Source organism: Micromys minutus (genome assembly GCF_963924665.1).
Source record: "Micromys minutus genome assembly, chromosome: 17".
Lineage (NCBI taxonomy): Eukaryota > Metazoa > Chordata > Mammalia > Rodentia > Muridae > Micromys > Micromys minutus.
This window is the reverse complement of record NC_137952.1, coordinates 26624497-26644532: the sequence shown is the minus strand read 5'-3', so window position 1 is coordinate 26644532 and position 20036 is coordinate 26624497. Positions and strand designations below refer to the sequence as shown.

At 45.7% G+C, this 20036-nt stretch overlaps 1 protein-coding gene across 1 annotated transcript; it reads right to left on the bottom strand.

Annotated features, from left to right (window-relative positions):
* Nucleotides 1-1031: 1031 nt before the first annotated feature.
* On the bottom strand, nt 1032-16482 carry KNSTRN (kinetochore localized astrin (SPAG5) binding protein; the record flags this gene model as incomplete). The annotated part of the gene is given in 10 exon segments (XM_080931612.1): nt 1032-1163; nt 3247-3321; nt 4962-5017; nt 10281-10374; nt 10561-10666; nt 12036-12083; nt 12823-12949; nt 16079-16170; nt 16274-16455; nt 16459-16482. Coding segments are annotated over 10 exon segments (936 nt in total).
* Nucleotides 16483-20036: the final 3554 nt, after the last annotated feature.

The following is a 20036-nucleotide window of genomic DNA, read 5'->3' as shown; positions in this document are numbered from 1 at the left end:
TTAGTTTAACCAACACTGAAAAATGCTAATAAGCCACAACAATAAGATTAGATCATGTGTACCCTGTTACTTCAGAGTTCTGAAACTCCACTGTCCGCCATGTCTCTTCCCTCACTCAGGACCAATCAGCTTAAAGACTAGCTGATCACACTTTACCTGGTAAGCCAACTGCTCCCCAACTTTGTCCTTTAAACTTTAAATCTGGGATTTCCTATAAGAAGCCTGCTGAGAGATGACTTGTGCCACAATTAGGTTTTTCCTTCTTGTGGGCCTGGACTTCCAATATTATGGTGTGCATTCAATAAACTATTCCTGCTTTACTGAGATTGGTGTACATAAGGTTTGTGTGGCAATTCCTTAAACCCAACATTTTCTTTGCTTTTTTTGAGACAGGATTTCTGCAGCCTAGGCTATCTTCTAACTCAAGGCAATCCTCCTGTCTCAGCCTCCCAAGTTCTATGATTTTTATAGACATGAGCCACCACACTGGGTTAAAAAGTCTTTCATTCCTTAGTGTAAGTCAGAATATTAATGTTCATAGAAGTATTTATTTCAAAAGCTCTAGGTGTAGTTTCAGGTAGGTGTTACTTTGTAAACCTCCATCCCATTTATTAAGCCAAAAAAACTTCAAGAATCTCAAGTTCATGAACTTAGCTCAACCAGATAGACAAAGGGGACAGCATGGCTTGAAGTGACATCTCCCACACATCGCATGTGCTGTCATGGTGTGGGCTTTCCTCCCATGTTTCCGAGTAAGAGTTTCTAGGGTCTCCGAGGCATTCCAGTTCTAGGGGCTGTTGCTCTCTCTGTTGCACAGGAAGTGGAGTCAAATTCCCAGGTTCCTCTCTTGCAGGAGAGCTGAGCCATCTGAAGGTGGGGCATTCTGCTTAAAGGAGGAACCCGAGCATCAACTGACCTTATCGGATCAACTGCTGCAGGTCTTTCCTAAGGGATGGTGAGTCACTGTAGACATCCTAAGTGGCCTCTGCCGAGTTTATCCAGGAAGAAGCTGTCTGGCTGCAGGCCTTGTGTTACATTTCTAAGAGCTGCTCCATTTCCTCCAGGACTACTGTGAAGTCACTGGCTTCGTCCTTACATAAAGCTTGCTGTTCCAGGAATTGGGCCCTTTCTTCTTCTTTCAACTTCAACTTTTCCTTCAAGGCCTGAAAGGGAAACCATTCCAAAGGAAAATCCATAACAAAGCTCTTACAAAAAAGATACCTTTGCTACATAGAGGAGGATCCCAGTACTAGGCAATATCTGTTTCCTACCTTGGAATTTATCTGTGCTGCTTTGGGCAATTTTTCCACTCTAGTATTTACACTGGAACAATGGAATTGTCTGTCTCCTGCCCCATGATTTATTTGGTAATCTGAAGGAGTCCAACAATCCTACCATGTTTGGACCAGGCTTCAAACTTACAGTCTCCTGCTTCTGATTACAGGCATGAGCTACTGTGACTGGCTTCTAAAAGTTTTTTTTTTCTTGTTAATTTATGTGTGTGTCTCCTTGGATATCCATGGAGAGGAGAAGGGGGGGGGGGTGCATCTGAGCTGGAGCTATGAAGTTATGAGCTGCAGGGAGCAGAACTTGGGGTCTCTGCAGGAGCAGCTAGCGCTCCCAACACATGACCATCCCTCAAAGCCCTATAATCTGGATATTTTCCTCAGGTCTCTTGAAAAAAAGCTTTACAGCATGGATTTCGAAGTCTCAGCTCTCAACCCTGAGCCCACTGCAGTGTGGCCCACTGGAGGCGTGGAGACTTCTCCCCTGGGCCTTGCAACCATTTTATACCCAGGAGCCTTTCTAAGTCCTCAGGAACACAAAAAGAATAATTTGTAAAGGAAAAAAATCTAACAAAGAAACTAATTCAGTACAAAGCCTAAGAATTTCGTTAACAATGGCACACCAGTGAAGACATTATCCCTAGGAGAACTGAATTTTCTATATTAGCTATGCAACTTTTCTATAAATCTAAAATTATTTCAAAACAGTTTATTAAAAACAAACAAGTACACCAGGCCGCGCTATGGGCTGCCTTCTGAGGCACATGTGGAACTTTACACCTAACTCTAAGTCCTACCAGCTGCCCTTGTCCCTACCGGAAGCCCAGGTCCTGTCCCCATCTTAGATTCAACGGCAGCAGGCCCTTGCCCTCCATCCTTTTTGCCCACCTAAGTGCAATGCTTCCATTGATCTGGACGTCAGGAGTGGTGAGCTATGATGGGCTGCTTGCAGGGAGCCCAGACTGAGTGTAGAGTGCCTGTCTTGGACCCCTTCAGAAGAGAAGGAGGGAGTTGACCCTTGACCTAGGTCTGATCTGGGAGTGTTATTCAGGACATCCCTAGAGTTGATCCTTGTTGCTCTATGACTGCTGACCCGAGTCAGCCTCACCCACACAGGGAGCCCTGGCCATTTGATGTCCCCCTCCCTATCCCTGCCCCCAACTCAGGACTGCAGGAGCTATCCCTTTTCCCCAGCCTCTTCCTTCCTAGGGAGCAAAGGCGTACAGGGTGAGAACCACTCCATGGGGACTCTCCAGAAGCCCAGGCCTCAGGGGGTAGAACTGACTTGGGGGGGGTTTGTCTTCCCAGAGCTGCAACCATTATAGGGAATGGGTTGGGTCTCAGCTCTGCAGTTGTAAAGGTACCTGCTACCAAGCCTAATGACCCACCCACATACATTGCACTAAGATGTAATATGATGTCTTTGCAGTTGACTACCCCTTGTTCCTTCAGACAACTAAAGTTCAGTTTTTAGCACCAGGGAATCTGAAACCCTCTTATGTCTCCCATAGGTACCTGCACACACATGACACACATTTGCACAGGCACATACACACAAGTAAAAATAGATGTTAAAAATATACGTAAATAAAAAGCAAGCCAAGCGTGGTGGCTCACACCTATAATCCCAACGAAGAGGCTGAGGTAGGAGAATCATCCTGGAGCTACATAACCAGATCCTACTGGGGGAGGGGAAGAAAGAAAAGGATAAAGCTGTTCTTGCAAGGCAGACCCAGGTTCAGTTTGCAGTACCTAACATGGCAGCTCACAACTGCCTGCAACTCAGTTCCGAGGGATCTGATGCCCTCTTCTAACCTCCATGGGCACGACCTCTCACATTCTGTACATGTATACATTTAGGCAAAATATACTCTAAACAGGGAGAATAGGAAGACGTAGTCCCCAGAATCTATAGACTGTGGTGAATTGGCAATGCTGCCTTGACTGAGTCGGTCCTTACCTGGAGCTCCTCCATCTGCTTCTTGGCAGTTTCATTGAAAACCTTCAGTTCATCTTTCAAAGTTTCTAGCAGCAGCTAAGAGTAAAGAATATACACAGAGTTGAGCTGGGTGTGGTGGCATAAGCCTTAATCCCAACACTTGGGAGGCAGAGAAAGATGGAGATCTCTGAGTTCAGCTTGGTCTACACAGTGTGTTCCAGGACGGTGGAGACTATGTAGTGAGACCCTGTTTCAAAAGTAAGAGAGGAGAGGGGGTGGGGTGGATGTGCATGTGCACACTTACAGACACACACAGAGACAGAGAGACAGACTCTAGATAGATACAGAGACACACACACAAATTAGATGGTGGCTATCATCCTTTCCATTCATAGCATATCCTGAGCACTGACCAAACATGCCAAGAGGAACCCAGCCCACTGGAGAGCCAGATTCTGAATAGGTGCTGCTCTTTGGAACTGGTCCTCTTTGCCACAGACTCCTTCATCTAGAGTGGTGATATTCCCTACATCTAATCCAATAACCCATCACGTATCCAGGCAATCTCACCAGCCCAGACCCAAGAAGCCTGCTTTCTTACTACAGGCACTTTCCTTGAGGTATCACATTTGTTGAATTCACTGTGTGCTCAGTACTGCACAGACCTCAGGAGCCAAGTCACAGCAAACTCAAGAGGGAACCAGAGGGGGCTCTCCTGGCTAGTACTATGACGACTATCTTCCTCGGGGAGGAGAAGAGACAAGTGGGGGAGCCCTTATGCCCCAGATAGTCTATCTTTCTTTAGGGAAGGAACCAAAAGGAAATTATTAATTCAGACAGGTTTGGCATTATAGAGTTCTCGGCAATGGAATAGGGAAGAAATTTAGTAAAGTGCAGAAGAGGGAAATCAGACAGTCTCTATACAAGTTCTGCCTGTCAACAGTTTTTGTGTGTACACACATGTGCATGTGTGGTGTGTTGGAAGTGCTGGCAGTCAACCTTTGATGTCAGACATAGGAGGTAAGTTAAGCACTCTACTCCTGAGCCATATCCCCAGATTTCTATTATACGGGTCTGTGCGTGCGTGTGTGTGCGAGTTCCTGTGGCATATGCACACATACTTGCAGTTACAGATTCTTGTGGGGTTCAGAGATTGACATCAAATGTCTTTTCCTTCCACCTTTAAGACATTATTATTGTATATGCATGGACATCCAAAGGAAGCATCTTAGCATCTTTGCAAAGCACAAAGCTTAGATCCTGCTTGGGTGATGGGCCAGCCTGATTCCATCATAAGACTAAAAGCCATCTTGTTATAAGGTCAAAGTAAGTTCATCCTTGCTGTCTGTAAAACTTGGATTTGACCAGGTCTTGACTGGTTTTCTGGAATGTGACATGTTCCACACCCCTATACCCTAACCTCAACCCCAATAGATGTTGTGCCAAATAATTTCTAAAATGTTCAGACAAGTTCCTATGTAACCAAAATTCCTTTGGAAATCTTCCAATCCTTGAAAACCCAGTAATTTATGAATTTTCGGGGCTATATAAACCCCACTGTCTCCTATGGTTAATGGTATTTTCTTGAACTCCACTGAGGAGAGCTACCCCTGTCTGAGAGAAAATAAAGCTTGCATCAGTTGACCAAAGAATCTGAATGACGGGCTTTACTCTTCCTTGGTGGGTTTAACACTGAGACTGGCTGCAGGCCTACCCATCTACACCCTCGCTCTCACCATGGAGTCCGAGTGATCTGTGGTAGCTTCCTGATTTGATGCCAGGGTCTCTCGGCCTAAAAATGGACGGATAAAACAAAGTGAACCTTGTGTGAGAAGACACCTTAAGCCAGAGGAGAAATAGCCCTCCATGAAGAAATACACATATTCCTGAGGGAAGCCTCTTCAGTGCCTGTTCTGGAAGCTCTCCCGAGGATGTCTCTCATGGCTGTCCTCAGAGCTGTGTTTTCTTCAGAGCTGTCTCTCTAGGTTTGAACATGGCCAGAGTCTGTTGAGAGTTGGTCTTGTGCATTGCATATTCAGATGCTGACTTTTGTGTTAAGCCCTGAATTTTCTCAGTGCTGGACAGTTCCATAAGTATTATATACTATGTAGAAAATGCTACAGCTAGCTTTCCTAAAAGAGACCAATAGCCCAACTGTTTAAGGTAGCCCAAAAAGGAAAATGATGCCCCAAGTCAACAGGAGGCGATTTTAAGAGTGATATCCCCATTCCCAAGAGGCAGGGCAGATGGTTTCTGGTTGCTCAGTGGATGATGGTTTGTCATCATTTGAGAGGACAGTTACAAGTTGTTATAGTTTTTATCAGGGAGGAAACAAAAGAAGGGGGGCACGCTTAGGGGTTCCTTTTTCTTTCCTCTATCCTTTCTCTCCAATTGGAGAAGTGTTAGGAGAGGGGGGCGAAGGGATGAAAGGAAAAAGGGGACTAGAAATAACAGGAATAAAGGGTGGATTATTGAGCTGCTACCAGCCAGAAATCTTAGACTGGTATAGATCTTAGTAGGCCCAGGTACTGGAGGCTATCAGAGGAGATATCAGGAGGGTTCAATCTAAGAAGGAAAGGGCAAGAGCAAGGAGTGCGGGGGATTGCCTCCACCGTCTCTGCTGCTGCTGCTCTGAGATGCTGCACTGGCTGCACCAAGCCAAGCCGGGCTGAGCTGGTGGAAGGTTGGCTAGCCAGCAAGGGGAGTGCAGGGGAGCTTCTGGTGGGGAAAGTTCGGGAGAGCAGGGGAGCTTCTGGTGGGGAAAGTTCTGGAGAGCAATTCTCTTCCCTGGCAGTGTTACTGCTCTTATGACAGACGCTCTCAGACGATGGAATAGTTCTCACACCTGCCTTTATTCCTTCTGGATAGGATCTTATATACAGTTTTGGGGTGGGGTGGGTTCTGACAGCAGGTGCTTCCTATTGGCTTGGCCTGAGATGTCTCATCTACATGTGGAAGAGCTTGTGATATCGCTGCTGCATGACTGATGGACACATCTCTCTATGGGGGGCTGTGGCTATGTGACAGGGGCCAGGTGCTGGGAGCAGGCAAAGCTCCTACTGTCCCTTCAGGACCTCTGGGGCTTCTGGCTTAGCTCGGCTTTACTAGGCTTCCTGTCAAGGTCCACAGATCTTTTTATATTGATACAAATGTAAGGTTATATTTGGTTATATTTATTGAGGTTTGGTCTGTTGCTATGCATTGTAATGCTAAAAATTTTGTATCCCAAGGTTTAGTTGCCTTAAAGTGAGTAAATTCTCACCTATGCCACCTCCGGTGTGCAAACCTTGATCCTTAAAACTGTTGGTTGGGTATAGATACCTGTGGTTGGGCAGAAGAGAGGTAGGCAGGGCTTTGGTTCCCAAGGTTGGGGGTCTATGGCAGAGATCATGAAGGAGAGGAGAGAAGGAAGAAGGTGCCATGGGGTGGGTGGGTCATGAGCTCATGGCCACAAAGGCCAGCCAGTTAGAGTGGCTCTGGCAGAACATGGCAAATGATATTTTGGAATTATTGACAGAGAAGTAGACAAAATAGCACAGAGGGTTGCTATCTACCCAGCTCTAGTGCTTTAAGGCTTATTATAAATGTACACGTTTTGTCTTTTATTTGGGAACTAAATGATTAAAGATGGGGTAGAAACCCCCAAATAACATTTATTGCATCATACATTGGTATAAACCTTGGTATATTGATACAGATTAGTATTATATTTGTTAGGACATACTATGTATATGTCTTTCAACTCTTTTTAAAGAAGTATTACAGGCCATTTGATCACACTGTGATCTCCGAGATTGTGATGTTTACTGGAAAAAGCATGTTTTCAGTTGTGGTGTGGTTTAGCCTTAGCTCACACATTTAATCTCTTTGGTTGGAATACAAATATGCCCACACCTTTAATCCCAAGCATTGAAGGTCAAGTTATTTTGTAGAAGGAAGCACCCACGCTTGAAAGTGATGTCTGAGTGCAGACAAAGTGATGGATCAGAGAAAGATTAGATGGAAAGGGTATGCCCAACTCTCTTAAGAGGAAATGGAGGGCTACTTTCGGGGCAGTGCAGAGAGAGGAGGCAGTTTTACTGGGACAGTTGTACAGAGGCAGGTTGCAGAGAGACAGACAGACAGAAAGATACACACACACACACACACACACACACACACAGAGAGAGAGAGAGAGAGAGAGAGAGAGAGAGAGAGAGAGAGAGAGAGAGACAGACAGACAGACAGACAGACAGACAGAGAGAGAAACAGAGATGAACAGGTACAGTTGAAGACAGAGAATTACAAGGAGCCAGAACTTTGGAACTGATTGCCAGAGTTAGTTTGAGGTCAAACAGAGCAGGGAGAAGGTGAAAGAAGCCAGACTGAATCAGTCAGCTTTGAGAGGAGTTTGAGCCTGAACAGCTGAGTCGACAAGCCAGCAGGAGTTCAGAGAAAACTAGAGAGGGTGAGCTTATTCAGCAGGAAGTCTCAGAGGCTGAAAACATTCTAGGCCTAGGTAAGATTGTATGGAGGCCAGAAGCTTCTAGGACTAGTCAGAGGTTAGCAGACAGAGGCACTAATCTTCAGAGACAACAATTACCTATAGGAGAATAAAAGTTGCTTTTATATAGATGGCCTTCAAAAACTTCAGAGATCCAGAGAATATGGCATTTAAAGATGTTTTATCATTAAAAAGCTTTTATGACAATGAGACAGGTTTACTCATAACAGCACCCTCATTTCTACTTCAAGGAAGATAAGCATTAGAGAACCTCCCTATGCAGTTTGCTTCATATGTAGCAAGCTAGCCACTGGACAAGAAGCTGCCCTTGCTTCAGCTGCTGACAGTGTGCCATCCAAACTGGACAGATGAGGCATAGGGAAGTCAACTCCCTAGCAGGCCTTTAAATTTCCTGCTTCACAGAAAAGTCTGTCAGATATTCTGAGCCAGAAGTATGAAGATGGACAGACAAGAGTGTGCTCTGCTCTGCTTCTTTTTTGGAGAAACTTTGTCCACAGAAAATACATGTGCTGGTTTTCATTTTGCTTACAGTATACAAATCTACTCTGAAACTCTTTCAGGCCTTAAAAGCCATTACCTTTGGTAATTTTGATGGTTTGAATGAGAATGGCCCACAGACTCATATATCTGAAAGTGTAGTTACCAGAAGTGGCACTGTTTGAGAAGGATTAGGAGGCATGTCCTTGTTGGAGAAGTGTGTCACTGGAGTGGATTCTGAGGTTTCAAAAGTCCATACCAAGGCGAGCTCAGTCAGTCAGTCTGTCTGTCTGTCTGTCTATCTGTCTTTCTCTCCCGTCCTCTGTGTCCCTGCCCCCATTTTTCCTTTCTCCCTTCCTCCTTCCCCTCTCCCTCCTGACCAGGATGCATTTCTCAGCTACTGTTCTGGTGCCTGTCTGAATGTTACCATGCTTCTGACTATGACAAAGTCTTAGCATCTGAAACTGTTAAGTAAACTCCTGAAATTAAATGCTTCCTTTTATGAGTTGCCTTAGTCACAGTGTCTCTTCACAGCAGTAGAACAGTGACTAAGATAACATCTGTATGTGCACACCTTAAAAACAGTGGGCTAGGAGTAGTTTTCCCCTGCCTTTTAACTCCAGCACCTTGGAGGCTTAAGCAGTAAGATCCAAAGTTCAAGGTCAGCCTGGGTTACCTAGAAAAAACTTATCTCAAACCCTACCTCCCCACAAAAGAAAACTTTTAGTACTTCTGGAACCTCAGGGCACCAGGTATACATGGGGTGCATACAGATGTGTACACACACATGTTCACACATACGCGCGTGCGCACACACACACACACACACACACACACACACACGTGCACAGGCAAAACACTCACATAAAGTCTTTTTAAAAAAGAGAATCAAAAACCTCCCCCAAACTCAAACTCTAACACTGAATCTGTGGGTGTAATAAAACTTAGCATGTGGCAGGCCCTGGGTCCCATCTCCAGTACAGAGTCAGCATTTCTTAATTCGAAGTCCCGTTCTTGGGCAGTCTCTGGCTCTTCAGTCCAGCCTGAGGTTATCTTATAGCCGTTGGACAAATTCTCTTCTTGGGAGTGCAGTATTAAGGATGGGACCCAGGATCTCAAGAGCACATCCTAAACACATGTTCTTCCACTGAGCCATTCCCTACCCGGGAGTCCTAGTGCAGACGCTGGGATAAAGCTATCTTAGGAACTGTTAAGACGGAATTCTTCCTCCTGTCACCTGAGCAAGTTACCTTCTAAGATCTACTGCCAAGGAAGACACAATGCTCTGGTCTCATACCTGCTGGCACTGGATGAACGAACGGTGTTTAACTAAGAAGTGCCTTTCTCCAGTCATGTCATCTTCTACTAGTCTGGTAGAAATAAATATTTCCTCATGTCTTTGGGTTCTCTAGGGTCACAGAACTTATGGAATATCTCTATATATTAAGGGAATTTACTGTAATGATTTACAGTCTGTAGTCCAACTAATCCAACAATGAGCAGCTGTGGATGGGAAGTCCAAGGATCTAGTAGTTGCTCAGTCCCGCAAGGCTAGTGGTTTCAGCTGGTCTTCTGTAGATAGGTTCTAACAAATGTGCTGGCGAGGAAGTGGAAGCAGGTGAAGAGTGAATCTTCCTTATGGAGGTCTCCAGCAGAAAGTGTGGCCCAGATTAAAGGTGTGTACCATCATTCCTGGATCTAAAATATGCTTTGTCCCAGGCTGACCTTTAACTCAAGAGATCTGCTTGCCTCAGTCTCCAGGAGATTAAAAGCGTATATGCTCTATCTTGCCTGGGCCTAAGATTTTTTTCATAGGCACTATGCCTCAAGATCTCCATGTCAAGACCCAGATTAGAAACCTGTCTTCCAGCCCCAAGATCTGGATCACAGGTGTGCCCTCCATTTCTGGATTGTACTTGCTTCCAGATGTAGTCAAGTTGACAACCAGGAGTAGCCCTCACACGTCTGAACATTAAGAAACACTGAAAAACCTTTAGGGCTTGGCTAAGCAGCTCCTTCATTCACACAGCAAAGACCCCACGCTGCCAACACAGCCCTGTGTGCTGTCTCTTACCTGGGTGGAGACCTTTGCTCTCTAAAATGGCTACGCAGTTATCCTGAAACTTCTCCAGTAGCTCCACTTTCTGGGTCAGGTCCCTCAGCTCTTCCTATGGAGTGTCAAACGGGACAAATCAGGAGCCGCCCGACAAGCGGTGGGTCTTCCCTGCCTGTACTCTTGGTGAACCACAGAGGCCGGCTTCTCTTCTGTCTGCGGTGGTCACTTATCCCCCACCTGGCAGGAGGCAGTGCATCACCAGAGGCAGCTGGTGAGTCAGAGGGAGTGGGCGCCCTACCTGAGTCTCTGTCAGCTTCTGGTGTAACTGCTTGTTGACGGCCTCCAGCCGCTCATTCTTGTCCTTTAGTTCCTCCTCTTGCTTTTGTTTATTCAATGGCTTGTAGCTAAAATAAAAGGTGGCAGTATTATAAACAGGTGCCAAGTTTAAGAAGTACATGCTGCTGAGCTATTCAAATGGGTTCCCATCCTGACTCCCTGAATGGTCAGTAACCTGAAGCTCTGTTTCCTCATTTCTAGAACTAAGACAAAAGCTCTGTTTTATAACATTAGTACAAATGGAAGAGAAACCACGGACAATGCTTAACCTGTCTGCTGACACGTGGCAAACATTTAATCATCAGCCGTCATCCCTAACATTAAACCTTCACTTTGAATGCCCTGAGTTTTCAAAAACGTGTGTGTGTGTGTGTGTGTGTGTGTGTATGGTGCTTCTATGTGCAGCTGCATGCAGAGGCCAGAGCAGGACTTCATGGATCTTTTCCATCACTCACCATTTCATTCCCTTGAGACAGGATGTCTTCCTGAATCGGAGGCCCACCCAGGATCTACCTGCTTTCCCCCCTAACTCTGGAGTTACAGGCAGGCATGCCCATGCTCAGCTTTTTACAAGGGTGCTGGGTTCTAACTCAGGTTTTTATACTTGCATACCAAGCACTCTTATCCACGGATCCATCCCCCAGCCCTGAAATTGTTTTCATTTTGTGGAGGAGAGTGTGTATTTTTTTTTTTTTTTAATAGGGTTTCTATTGCTTTGATGAAACACCACTGACCAAAAACCTTGGGAAGGAAAGATTTTATTTGGCTTGTGTTTCCAGATCATTGTTTGTGGTGGTTTGAATGTGCTTGGCCCAGGGAGTGGCACTATTAGGAGGTGTGGCCTTATAAGAAGAAATGTGTCATTGTAGGGGTGGGCTTTGAGACTTCCCTAGCTGTCTGGAAGTCAGTCTGCCTACCTTTGGGACAAGATGTAGGATTCTCAGCTCCTCTGGCACCGTGCCTACCTAGACACTGCCATGCTCCCACTTTGATGATGGGGACTTTGAGAAGCCTTTTCCGGTTATGGGGGCTGTTGAGATGGCTCAGTGGTTAAGAGCATGCACTGCTTTTCTAGAGGACCCAAGTTCAGTTCCTAGTACTCATATCAGGGAGCTCAGAGCTGCCTATGATTCCAGCTTCAGTGGAGGTATAATGTTCTCCAGGCTTCTACACTTGCACGCACACATATACAGGTAAACATTTCAAAAATCAGGTCTTAAGAAAAAGCTTTTGGGCTTCCTGCCAAGGCTACTGCTCAAGACGAAGGCACCACTGATCCTTCCCCCGATGGTGGTTCTACACCTTGAGTCTTCGCTCTGAGATTCCACTCAGGTACATAGCATGGTCCCCAGACTTAGACACAGCACACAAGCCTAATGTGACTGCCATCTATAGCCACAGTTGCAAGCCCCCACCCTTGGTCTAGCCCAGGCTCACCTGTTTCTGATGTTCCTCCTGCCAGCAGTCTCTGCAGCTTTCACCTGCCTGTGGAGGCAGAATCAAAGCTCAGCACAGAACCACAGTACTCGGTGCTACAAATGAGTTACAAATAAGGGTTTGGCTTCTTTACTGCTTTGAGACAATCCTCCTGCCTCTGCCTCCTCAGTTCTGGGATTGTAGGTGCATGCTATCACACCTGACTTAAGAGAGCTGAGTTTCTGAGGAAAGAACCAGAGTATATCCCGGTAACCAGCACAGGCTGAGGGAGCTGAGCCCATGTGTGCTGGCTTCACCCGCAATAACCTGACAGATATGAGCTTGCTTCCAATATTGTGACTCTCTCATGTCAACCACAGTCACATGGGAGAGGGTCACTGCCTAGAGTCATATGCACATGCTAGATCCTGGGGCTGGGCCCCATCAGGTCTCAGGCTCTGACTGTTTGGCCAGATTATTTTATATGAATGGGTTGGTTTTCCTACATGTATATATGCATCAGATGTGTGCCTGGAACCAACAGAGGTCAGAAGACAACAATGGATCTCCTGGAACTAGGTTAGAGATGGATTTAAGTTAGCACGTTGGTCCTAGGAACAGAACCAGGGTCTTCTCAAACTCAAAACTGCTAACTCATTTCTTCAATCTCTACTGAAACATTTCTGGTGCTCAGCAATTTCTAGAAAAATCAGTATCACTCTCTGTCAAGCCAGGCCCTTGAACACACAGGGCGAGCCCTTGGGCTCTTGAAAGGTGTTATAGCCAGACGTCAGCGATTTGCTCTCACCCATTCTCTCGTCTTGGTTTGGTGACTTTTGTGACGTCAGGCTCTGAACTTCCTGGATGAAGATGTCTAGGCATATCAGCTTCTTTGGATTTAACAGGCAGTTTGGAAGTAGCTCGAGTCTGTGTATCTGAAAGGGAAAACGGGAGTGAAACCACAGGACGACCCACCAGTTTCCTTGCTGTGCTACGTAAGAGCCTCACTCCGAGCTACCAGAAGCCCTTATTTTCATCCTGTCCAGTCTTAGTATAGGAACAGAGGTCGTTTCCAAAGAAAGTCTCTACACCAATTTGCTTTAAAAACGTGGAGGCTGGTCTTGATCCTGCCTCCAAATGCTCGGTTTGTAGGTGTATTGTTTATAAAACAAAAATCCCCAATGTTTGTTTTACCTATGAGGACTCAGGAGCCAGTCACTGTGGTGAAAGGCTGCTAGGGCGGAGAGGCAGAGACAGCACCCAACTGACCTTCCTACCCCACTTATGTCCTAGAGGGAAAAGCTCCTTCTCCAGACTCTCTTAAATTCCCTTTTCTGGGCTTTCTTAAGTTCACTCCCTATCACCTGGCTGCTTGCTCTGCCTCTTGACCTGTCATTTAACCCTTGTTTACAGAAAGCTCATGGGTTAAATGTGTGCGAGCTAGGGCTGAGCCACACCACAAGAAACAGGTTTATTCCAGTTCACAATCCCAGGGTTCACAATATGATCAAATATCCTGCAACAAGCTGTTCACCAACACACAAAATTCATTGCAAGGGGTAGCTCCGTGGGTCCGATGCTACACCAAACTTGACAAGCTATGTGGAGATGAAGGCAGTAGGAAAACCCAGCTGGAACTGCCCCCTCAAGGTTCCCACACCCATTTTCCCCAGACAACAAGTGCTGCTTTCTCTCAAGTGTTGCCTACTTTCACCAAAATGTCTTCCCAACCACTCTTGAGACATCTTCATGTCCTGGTGGCTAGGGAAATATCAGGTATATGACCAAAGTTCAGGAACCGACCACAAGTGGGACAGAAGGAGCATGTCACTACAGAGTCTGGTCCACTGCCCTGCACCTATAAACTGTTTCCTCTCCTCTCCCCTACGCCAGGCTCTTGTCCTTGACTGATCCCTTGTTAAGAGGTTCCTACTTGGCACTCCTGCTGATCTCCTTACTGGGGCAGACAAGGTAACCCATCTCCACATACAAGGTGTGACACGCGTCATAGCTCCTGTCAGCCTGTCCTATTTCTTTCCTGCTCAGAAGGTTTTAGAATATACTAACTCCACTTTCTTTACTGTAAAATGGCTCCTTTAAGCTGGATGTAGGTTAAAAGGCATAATAATTAAATAATTAAGTTGAAGAAATGAACCATACAGTCAGTGCTGAGTCACATGGTAAAGCACCTAGTATTTAATAAAAATCCTATTCAAATAACCTGCTGCACATTCATTTGGAGTAAACACAGTTCCTCAACTTAACACATTTTGTTTATAGGTTCAATTTTCAGGACATCAGAACTTTACTTTCACTATTCTGAACACGATGTAATTATTAAATGGGTTCTTTCATGGTATCTGTCTGAAGGAAGAAGTTACTTTGTGGAATTATTACCTTAACTCAAGTAGTAGTAAGTTAAATACAATAATATATCTAGTCCAGGTAATAAGAGTTCATAATAAATTGAAAAAAAATCATTAATTGCCACCATCTCCAATAATCTGTATCTGCTGAACCCTGAGGACAATACTGTAAAAAAAAAAAAAAAAAAAAAAAAAAAAAAAAGCGTCGTTAGAATTTAAGATGGCCTCCTAAAAAGAGACACACTAAGGAGAATTAGATGGCTGGTATAAAGGAAGAGAAGAAAGTTCATCAAACTCGTTTATTCAAATCTCTCCCAGCCAGGGTCTTGCTGTATAACCCTGGCCTGCAACTCACTACATTGACCAAGGTGGCCCAGAGCCCCACTTGTATCCTCTTCCCTGGGTATCTAGAGTCCTGGTATGACCAGTGTACACCACACCCACCTTCACTTCCTAGCTTTGGTTTTCCTTTGTAGGTGGAGACCACCTAAAAACTTTACAGCAGTATATGTGGTTATGAAGGCTGGTCCCTGCCAGCCATCCAGGGCACTGTGAAGAAGTGGGGTGGGGGATGGGGGGGGCAAGTAACAGCAGAGCTCTGAAAGCTGATGGCACTAGGCTGTTCTGAGGAACTCAGGGCAAAGAGAATAACCCTTTAAGCCTGGTAGAAAAGCTTGTTTTTACTTCAGAGGCCAGTCCTGCCTGCTACCGTTCTCCAATCAGCTGCATGAAACCATCTGGAAAGGAATGGTAAAAAGGTGCTCCTAAATCCCTCCTGACAGCTGCCCAACCCAAGGGCCATCTTCTACGCTGTAATCTCCACATTAGGCAGGACAACCACTACGGACCTCACCAGATGGCTTTCAACCATAAGAAAACCAGCACAGACCAAGCAAGCAGAAAAGCAACTATGAATTGTTTTCTCTCTTCTCTCAAGGTTCTCAGTAACTGTGTCTGGGCTGGGCTTTCTCATTTCACTTAGCTTATACTGATGGTTTGAGAGAGCCCTGTGCACCTGTTAATGGGAACAAGGAAGCTTTCGCCCCTCGATCCCACTTCTCAAACGAGTTTTTCCCCTCCTCTCTGACAACCTACACCTGCAAGACAACCATTCTTAACCTGAAAATACAAAGGATGAGTGCACAGAACGCGATCTTCTAAGGTTAGAGAGATGACTCAGAGGTTAAATGGGAAAATTACTCTTCCAGAGTATTGTTCCCAGAACCAATATCAGGTGGCTCACAACGGCCTGTAACTCCAGCTCCAGGGAATCAAGACTCTTGACCCTCTTTGGGTACTTAGGCTTACACGCACAAGCCTCTCCTGCACCACACACACAATTAAAAAAATAAAATAAAAACAGGGTTCTGGAGAGGCAAGTGTGGTGGCAGTGAGCCTGTAATTTCAGCATGCTGGAGCTGGAGTAGGAATGTTGCTGAAAGCTAACGTTACACAGGGCTACAGAGTGAAACCTAGCTTTAAAAGGGGGAGGGGTGGAGAAAAAAGACAAAAGTGAGGCCAATGGTAAACACAGAAGGGGGCTGGGTCTGGAACAGGAACAGTGACTCTTACAGTCTAGTTGAGGGTGAGGGGCAGGATGTCAGGGCTAACCGAGCGCGGCCCCGACAAACAGATCTCGACCCTCTTACTCCTAGCATAGTCCACAGAGCCCCGGTTGGAGGCGGTGTGGACACCCACCTGCGGGCAAGCCGCAGCTCGGCATGGAGTGGGGCTGCGCTTCGCACACCGTCTTAGCACTCGCCATCATAGCCGGGTGGCTTGGCTGGACCCTAGAAGTGCAAGGCGGATATTAGCAGCGCCGGAGCCCCGCCACGCCAGCCCGCCCGTCCTTCTGCCCGCAAATATCCCAGCCTCGGTCCCACAGAGCCTAACCCGGGTGCCAGCTGCTCCCATCCGCCGTCTTCTCCGCTCCCTTTCAAAAGATGCTCCGCAGCAACTGCCCAGTCCTTGGTAGAGTCTGCCGCCGCGCTTTCAAAAGGAAACTTCCGGAAGCTGGGCGGGAAGGGGCGCGGCTCCGAGTCTGTGGGCGGCCCTGTTGTACGGAAGACTGTCTCCTATGCCTCGGCCTTGGGAGCCGCCATGTTGTACGGAAGGTTCGAGCAGAATTGCCCGATCCTGCTGGTCAAGGCCGGGCCAGGGACCAGGGGACTCACTGGGCAGGCTTGAATGGAGCTATTGAGCCACCTTGTCATATTCTAGGCTGAGGACAGAAACGTGAACTAGCCAGCGTCAAGTCACAATCCTCTTTATTTGGTCTGTGATTGTTAAGGATCCAGCCAGGAATAGAGGTAACCTGAATAGAAATTACCAGATACCAGGTGAAGGGTAGTAGAGCCTACTTGAAGGATATCAGTGGGCTGAAATAGCTAATGTGCTTACAACCTGCATCCGGATTTAATTACAAATTAAAGTTACTCCTGAGATATGGCTCAGCAGTTAAGAGCTTTTGATGTGACAAATGAAAATTGCCTCTTCTTGTATGAGTAACTTTAAATTTTTTTAGAAGTTATTTATATATTTTATGTATGTGAGTACACTGTAGCTGTCTTCAGACCCACCAAAAGAGGGCACCAGGTCCCATTACAGATGGGTGTGAGCCACCATATGGTTGCTGGGAATTGAACTCAGGACCTCTGGAAGAGGACTTCAGTTTAGCATGAACTTGGCCAGCATGCAGAGATTGGTCAACTGTAGCTACAGCTCGAGACAGCTAGCCTCCTTAGGACTAACCATAATCGAAATTTTCTGGGAGTCCCCCCCCAAATAAAATACTACGCCCCAAATCAGCAGAAAGCAATTTTAAGAAAACAACTTCTGGTTATCTTAAGTCAGGATGGATAGGTTTTGGCCATTTTATTGGGTGAGGTCTGCTTATCATTATTAAGGGCTTGGTTACCAGTTATTAAATAGTTTTGATCAGGGATGTATTGGTGAGTTTAGGTACATCGTTTTGGCTCCCAGCAGGTCACGTGTGTGCACCTGCCCAGAAGCTATCTAGATAAAATTTTGTTTTTCTTCCCAAATGGAAAACACACACATGTCAGTTAATTTTAAAATGTTGTGGCTACCTCAAGGCTGGGCACTCCTAAACCTTCCCCTGCTTCCCCAGACCTAATTGGGGAAGTGGTCAATGGCCACACCTCCGAATTCCCACAGGACTGACTGGCTTTCTCTCCATCCTTTTTCCACCCCACCCCCACTCCAGGCTCATGAGGATTCTCTGTCTCCTTTTTACCAGTTTCTGACCCCCTCTCCCCTTGCACAGCCATTGGCCGCTGGCATCTTTATTGATTAATCAGAAACTGGTTGGGGACAAGAACCCTTAGCATTTAGACATATAGATTCCAGATTAAATTAAAGCATTAGAGCCAATTCCCAACACCAGGAGAAAAGGTATAGAAGGCTAGACTCATGGACTGCTCTTTTTCCTTATTCTTTCTTATGTAAGAAGAGGGGTAGAAAAGAAAAGAGATGGACATGTAGGAATATTATAGGAACAGTAGGAAAAGGGAGTAGATTACTGAATCTACCCTTAAACTAGAGAATATTTTGTAGTCAATAATGACACATTGGTATAAAGCTTTGTATATTGTTACATATTAAGGTAAGGGGAGAAAGTTAATAGGAAAAGGACGTTGTGGACCTGTTTAGATGTAGTTCCTTGGGGCGATTCCACTCTTTGTTATCAGGATACCAGAGTCCAGTTCAATAGCAAACACCAAACACGAATCAACAGCAGCTGCACAGTCCAGCAGAAACTGCAAGGCTCTGCTGAATTGGCACAAGTCAGCAGAAATGGCCAGAATCTGCTGGAAAACCACGAGAAATTCTTTGGCACATTTCTCTCTACAAAGTGAAGAGCAGTGAAGACCAGCAAAGACCAGTGAAGCGCTGCATGTCGTAGGAGTACATGAGCTTCCTCTTACTGTTCATGGGGTTCCATTTATAGTATTACTGAGCATCATACACCCTCTCAAATGTCTGTTTTCAGCAAACATCACACACCCTCTCACAAGACAGCGTCCAGAAAAACGTCATGTGCTTGTCCTTTCACAAGATAGCTAGCTTTCTGTTGGCTTAGAATTTTCAAAACCTACTTTAATAAAGGTACTTAAATGCTTCAACCTCCCTTCTAGCCCACTAATTACCAGAGGTAGTAAGAAAAAGGTTAATAGGAAACGGGGGTTTTGGACCTGTTTGGAAATAGTTCTTTGGGGCTATTCAGCAGTCCAGTGCACTGGGCAATCACTACTCACAAATCAGCAATGGTAGTTTGACCCAGAAGAAGCCACGAGGCTCTGCCAATCCATAAAAGCAGCAAGGAGCCACAGGAATATCACAAGAAGCTCATTGGTGAGTTACTCTATGAAGTTATGACAAGCAAAGATCAGCAATGTGATACAAAGTGACCCAATGCCACAGTGTCATCAGCAAAGACTATCGAGGCAGGGCAAGACAAAACCTGGTACAGAAAATACTTAATCTCAATCTGGGGTTTCTACCCCACCTTTGATTATTCAGTTCCTGGATAAAACATTTACACATATACTTATGACTTATTATATTTATAATAACCCTTCATTGGCACTAGAGCTGGGCAGATATCTACTCCATGCTATTAGAATCAACTTCCTATCAATTATTCGGAGTAATTACTCTGTTCTATCTGGGCTGCTCTTAACTCCAATAGGCCAGCCCTCATGACCATGATTTTAAGATGCTTACTGAAGTGGAAATATAAAGGTTCTTTGGAAATTCAGTTCTGTTGGATGGTGTTTTGCTGGGGCAAACACATAAAAAAGTGTTTTCCTGAAGAGGACCCAGAACTAAGGGAGACTCATCAAGGAACATTTCACTGAAGAGACACAGGAGGAAGAATGTTCTGCTAAAGCAAGCACATAAAAGGACACATGATGAAGAATTCTTTGCTAACTACATGCATGGTCTGCCTTACATTGCGTAGTTGAGCTGCATTTGTTGGACTCCATAGAGAGAAAGACACACACACACACACACACACACACACACACACACACACAAAACTTCTGGTAATGTGCTGCACTTTCTTGCCGCTTCCAGACTTGGGCTGATGGGCAGAGTGATGTCAACTGAGACATGTGCACATGCTGAGGCAAGACATGTGCTAAGGCAAGACAGGTGGAGGACGGGTGATGTTTGTAAGGCATAAATAGGACTCAATGGGCAGTGGTGGAGGCTGCTGAGCTAGGCAAGCTTATGGGTCTTGATTATTCACTGATCTTTGCTTTTCTGAGAAAGCTGAGAACTCCTGGTGTCCCTCTGGGACCCTCCTGCTGACTGGAGGAGCCTAGGCCTGGCTGTCTCTGCTAGGTAGACACTGCTGCCGATTCCTGTTTGCTATCCCAACTCTACCAAACTAGACTGGTGGTATATCTGACATGATTGCGAGTGGATGGAGCTATTGCTGCTAACCTATGAACTGAACTGCCAATTTTCTGACAACACAGATGGGAGTGGTTCCAAAGAATCTTTCTAAACAGGATATGTCCCTGCATCCTTTCTTTCCCACTACCTCTGGTGAGTGGTGGGCTAAAAGGGAGGTTAAAGCCTTTAAGAACCATCATTAAAAACAGGATTTGAAAAACTTAAAGAGACA